At 37.3% G+C, this 6,000-nt stretch overlaps 1 protein-coding gene across 4 annotated transcripts in view; it reads left to right on the forward strand.

The window, feature by feature from the left end:
• The window catches only part of CEP76 (centrosomal protein 76), a 30,192-nt gene extending 25,286 nt beyond the window's left edge, over positions 1 to 4,906 (forward strand). For all 4 annotated transcript variants that reach the window (XM_061594911.1, XM_061594881.1, XM_061594891.1 and 1 more), the window contains 2 exons: positions 2,767 to 2,984; positions 4,204 to 4,906. In XM_061594911.1, the coding sequence (XP_061450895.1) occupies positions 2,767 to 2,984; positions 4,204 to 4,342 (357 nt within the window). In that variant the 3' untranslated portion in view covers positions 4,343 to 4,906. The remainder of the gene's footprint in view (positions 1 to 2,766; positions 2,985 to 4,203) is intronic.
• The last annotated feature ends 1,094 nt before the right edge of the window (positions 4,907 to 6,000 follow it).

The raw sequence follows: 6,000 nt of genomic DNA on the forward strand, positions 1-6,000 counted from the left end.
CTAGGCCCCAAATATTTAACAAACCCTCTTGGGTGTTAAGATTGGTGGAAGGAGCCTCCTTGGTAGTTCCACTGCCCTCAAATACAGGAGGTGGTGGTCTGGGAGAGGGCATTCTCTATGGAATTCCCTCCTCACACAGGTGAGAAATGAAATGCCACTTTCATTGTACAGCTTTCATCATATGCTGAAGATGCACCTCTTCACCTTGGCTTTTGACACTTGACATGTATATTTTTAGACCCTCTCTAGTTGTGAGTGTAATTTGTTTTAAATTGTTTTCAATATTGTATTTTATATTGTTGTGCCCACTGTGGGACCTACACCTGAAGGGTGGGCAATAAATTTAATCATCACCATCTCTAGATCTAAGTTTATTTAATAATCTATTTTGTGTAACATTCAAATTCTATTCATACTTACTAAAGCTTAATCTGTTTATGAGTAAAAGATGTACTGGAAGTGATCGTAGCCATAGTAAAGTGAAATGCAATTGATTATCCTGGCATAGCATGCTGGTTAACCAGTTCAGTTAGGGCAGCATTTCCCAACTAGTGGGCCACCAGATGTTGTTGGACCACACTCCCATCAGCCTCAGCCAGCATTGCCAATGGCCAGGAAAGATGGGAATTGTGGTCCAACAACATCTGGTGGCCCACTAGTTGGGAAATGCTGCGTTAAGGAGAACCATCAAGGAATCTATTCTCTTTAATACTCTAAGGCTGCATTCCAAACCCTATTTATCCGAGAGTAAGCCCCATTGAATTCAATAGGACTTACTTCTGAGCATTCTAAATCTACCACGTAGAGTAAATCTGAATAATAACAAAAATGTTTTTTGAGTCAATAGAAATTTCAGAGTACATTTAAATTTACTATACTATTAGCTTAATTTCTCTCAGTGATATGAACTTGAATAACAGAAAACCACTCTAAAAGCATGCCATATCCTCCATTCCTCTTGGTCAGAAAATCTGTAATTTTACATACGAAAGTAACCGTCGTTTCATCAAGTTTCAGTATTAATCCTTTTAACCACAGGAATGCTGTGATGGCATCACTAGGGATTTTCATGTAATCTAATCCCCTAGTACCACCACCACCCTGTGTCTTAAAGCAGCACAGCTGAAAAAAAAGTAGACTTTGTGCACAGTCTCTGAATGGGGTGATACAAGAAAAATTTAAAAAATCTTATTCTTTATTGTGCACAATAAAGCAAATTGCACTGTTTGTTCAGGAGCACAATTTAAAAACATTATGGATTAATTAATTATTATTATTAAATTTGTATACCGCTTTATACTTCCAAAGAAGCCTCTAAGAGGTTTACAGTACAAAAAAAATCACAAAGACAATATAACAAAATTGGACATTGAAAACATACAAAACATTTTAAAAGATCTTCTTGAACATCAATATAAACTAATTTGATTGCTCTTGTGTGTTCTTGTTCTGTATGTTGGACATCCAGTGCTGTGCCAGGAGAATTCCATATCCTTTCTCCCTCCTGCATCCCCCTGTACCCCAAAAAAGCCTCTGCTGAGTTGAGTTGGGGGACCTTCAGGTATGGCTGGGATGTGAAGTGGGGGTTGCCGTGCAAGGCAGCTTGTCTGATTTTTTCCTGATGCCACCCTCCCACTGCACCCCCATATCCTAATACATAGGAATCCAAGTCTATTATTGGCAGGATTATGATAAGAGTTGAATTGAGCATTGGGACAGGCCTACCTGAGGGTTATCCAGATAAATATCATTATCATTATTTTCTAGTGGCTGCCAATAACTGGTCAACCGTTATGTGTGCCAACCAGTGGCAACTTATTTCTGTACTTTTGCCAGTTTTGTTTTGGTAAACCAAACATTTTATAGCTCCTTGTTGGGCCATTGTTTTCTTGTAGTAGAGACAAGCTTAAGGCTGATTCAACATGCTGGAAAAGAATGTGGTGTAGTGCTTCGTAGACTAGGACTACACACCAGGTCAGAAAGTGTGGTCCATGTAAACATGTTCTTCCATTTGAAAAGCTGGAAGGCAGAGAGTTTTAATGTATTATCCATCCTTCAGAATTCAGAGGGGTAATGTTGCTTTCAAGTGTCAGAAGCTTATATGTGAGGGATGAGGGGTAACAATTTTTCTCTTCCTACTCCACTTTTGTTACTGTTGTACTACATCTTAGTTGAAATGAGTTCATTAAGGTGATATGATGAAAAACTTTTCTTCACTAATTTTTCCCTTCCATTCAATCACTTGTTATTTTAACTCAACCTTGTAACTTAAATGTAAAGTTTTAGTGAAAGGAGTGTGGGGAACCCACTGAAGTAATCAGTAAACCTTTTTAACCATCTGCAAAGTATAATTTTATATGTGACCCCCACCCTTGTTTCATCATGTAAATACACACCTACTTGCCAGCAAAGTTTGCAGTTACTTTGTCTCTGACAAAAGAGACCTTTAAAGTCCTGCTGTGTGGTAATGGTGTTCTGACAAAAATGCAATTTTGCAACAATTGTGTTTTTCCCCAGATTACTGTAATCTTTACTTTCTGACACTTGCTAACTAAATATACTCTTGGTCATTTTAATCCAGGGTCTAATTAGGCACTCTAGGCTACCCCATTTGGCTTACCACACCATTTTGGCCAGGGTGCACCCACTGGCCATCACATATGATGTGAAACCCTGACTCGGATGAAAGGGTGTTAATTTGGCTGGGTACTCCACCCCTGTTTTAATCCTAATTTCCATCTTTTCTTTATGTGTCTCAACATACAGGACCTTGGTCTTACAACAGTTTGGGATGACCAACTATCTTATCTCTTGTCACCAGCCTTGGCAGCCTATGAATGTGAACGTACCACAGGTCTTTCTTCAGGAAATGAGGAATTTCAAGATGCCATTAGGAGAGCAGTACCTGATGGGCACACATTCAAAGGGTTCCCCATCCATTTTGTGCATAAAAATGCAAGGAGAGCATTTGCTGCATGCCTTCGGTGAAACCTCCTTCTACTGTTTACATTATATAGTTTACATTACATATATACGTACAATAATAGAAATATGGTATTGGATACAAACATTTATAGCTAATAGTATAAAGCCAAACATATAAGATTCAATATTAGTTACAACACAAAAGTTCTAGTTATTGACTTAAAAGAGAAAAATGATGACATAGCATAAAAGAATAAGATATAACTTCATATAAGCTGAGAAAGAAACAAAAGAAAAGGAATTTAACAATATCCTTACATGAAAATTTGAGGCTAAAGTTTTAATCATTCTGATATGGATTTTGAAGTATACAGTTGGTAATTTTATATGCGTAACTGGAGATTAAAAAATTGTGTAGTCCTGCCAACTCATGTTTATAGTTCTAGATTTAAATTCATTTCTGGCCAGTAAATAACTGTTGTTCACAATGAATATAGGTCATCTATCAGTCAATTGTTATGACAAAATGTATTGGTCGGCATGATATTGAGGTGAGGGCCTCCTGCTGATACCATCTGATCTGGAGGTCCATTCTGCACAACATAGGAAATGAACCTTTAATGTGGTGGCACCTACCCTGTGGAATTCCCTCCCCTTAAATATTAGACAGGCGCCATCTCTGTTATTTTTTCGGCGCCTATTGAAGACTTTCCTCTTTCAACAAGCCTTTTTCAGTTGAGACCTATCCCAGTCTCCATCTGCGTTGGAATTGCTTTTTAATATGTTCTTAAACCTTCTTTTTAAAATGTTTTTAATCTTAGAATATGTTTTGAAAGCTTTTTTTAAGAAACATTTTTAGAGATGTTTTGTTTTAATGTGTGTTAAAGTTTGCTTTTAAGATGTTTTAAAGTTTTTAGTGCTTTTGTTTGCTGCCTGGGCTCCTGCTGGGAGGAAGGGTGGGATATAAATAAAATAAATAAATAAATATTAAGGGCAAAGAAACAGCACCTGGAGTAAGTTATACTTGATATGGGTTAATTCATTAAGTAATTAAGTAATTAATTAGTACAATTGGATGGTTAATTGATTTGTCAAACTTCTGGCATGCAGAGTAAAATTGTTACAATGACTGCAGTTAACCATTTCTATAGTGACTACTATCTCCTGCTGGGAGGAAGGGTGGGATATAAATCAATCAAATCAATAATACTGTCACACAATTTTTTAATACACAACTGAATGACCGTGGTTATTTTATGTTTCTGTTTCCTGAAATAGGTCTCCATTTTGCGAAGAAATATTGTGCTGTAGAGGGGACCAAGTGCGACTTGCAGTTCGTGTCAGAGTTTTCACATATCCTGAATCTGCATGTGCTGTATGGATCATGTTTGCTTGCAAATACCGTTGTGTGCTCTAAGAACCACTTGAACTTTTAGCTGAAATCCTGTGCATTTATGCCAAAGCCTACTGAGGTCAAAGACCTCTGCACATTGAGTCAGGCTTGCATCCCGATCCTGAACAAATTTACTTGAAAGTAAATGCTATTGGGTTGTACTCAATGCTGTTGTTACGCTGCACAGACTTTCCCTTATGCAGCGGAAATTATCTTATCTTCTCCTCCCCCTTGTGCATTCTCAAAATCTATTCCAGGGGGTTGCGGGAGCAGATTTTGGGGGCACATGGGACAATAAGAAAGAAAGGTCCCATTGTGCAAGTGGAACTCCACACAGTGTTGGATAAAACCCATTGATTTCAGTAGAACATTTATCTAAGTGTGCTTAAGATCATAACCTTAAACTATAGTGTCCGTATGAGGAGACAATAATAAATACTATTCTAGTGTGTAATGGTACACCGCTACGATATAATATTAAGAGTTTTGGCTGTGTGATTGTATTTAAAGTATCATGGCAGAAAATCTTTGTATAAAGTAATTAATGTAATGTACATTATAAATAAAATACACATTTTTATGTAATAAGAGTTTTATATTTCTTCACAAAAGGAAATACTTCACAAAGTTTAAATTAGTGACCAAATCTCCTATGTTTCATATCTCTATACTGGATTTTTAAAAATTATAAACTTTTTGAAATTGCAATGAAATTGTAAAGCGAAAGGGCAAATACATTTTGCTTTAGAAATATATATATTACTAGAATTTTATGCTAAAATACATTTTGCTTTTGAGAATGTTTTGGTTGGGACAAACCATAAAATGACAAAAATTAAGAGAATGCCCACTGTGTGTGATCATAATCTTAAAAGTGTGACTGTTATCCAAAGACCTGCATTTATTTATTTATTTATTATTTGATTTATATCCCGCCCTTCCTCCCAGCAGGAGCCCAGGGCAGCAAACAAAAGTGCTAAAAACACATCGAAACATCATAAAAACAGACCTTAAAATACACCAAATCAAAACAACTTTAAAAACATTTTTTAAAAAAGCTTCAAAAAAAATCTTTTAAAAAAGGGTTAAATAACATACTGTTTTTTAAAAAAATATTAAAGAGCAATTCCAACACAGAAGCAGACTGGGATATGTCTCAACTTAAAAGGCTTGTTCAAAGAGGAAAGTCTCCAAAAGCCACTGAAAAGATAACACAGACGGCACCTGCCTAATATTTAAGAGAAGGGAATTCCACAAGGTAGGTGCCGCCACACTAAAGGCCCATTTCCTATGTTGTGCAGAACAAACCTCCTGATAAGATGGTATCTGCAGGAGGCCCTCACCTGCAGAGCGCAGTGATTGACTGGGTATATAAGGGGTAACATGGTCTTTCAGGTATCCTGGTCCTGAGCTGTATAGGGCTTTGGACACCAAGACTAGAACCTTGAACTTGTCCTGGTAGCAAATGAGCAGTCAGTACAGGAATACCCCACTATATGGACCTTCACTTAACGGACACTTGCGAGTACAGACATACTTACAATAGCACCATTCCTCTGTTTATGTACTTTGCTTTGCAAGAATGGACACTTAACCTTTGGTTGTGGCCTGTTCTATTGGTGGGGGGTTGGAAAGAGACACGACCACGTGGCCGCAAATCAGCTGGGAGGCGCGATCGCGAT

This window comes from Rhineura floridana, chromosome 1 (assembly GCF_030035675.1).
Source record: "Rhineura floridana isolate rRhiFlo1 chromosome 1, rRhiFlo1.hap2, whole genome shotgun sequence".
Taxonomy (NCBI): domain Eukaryota; kingdom Metazoa; phylum Chordata; class Lepidosauria; order Squamata; family Rhineuridae; genus Rhineura; species Rhineura floridana.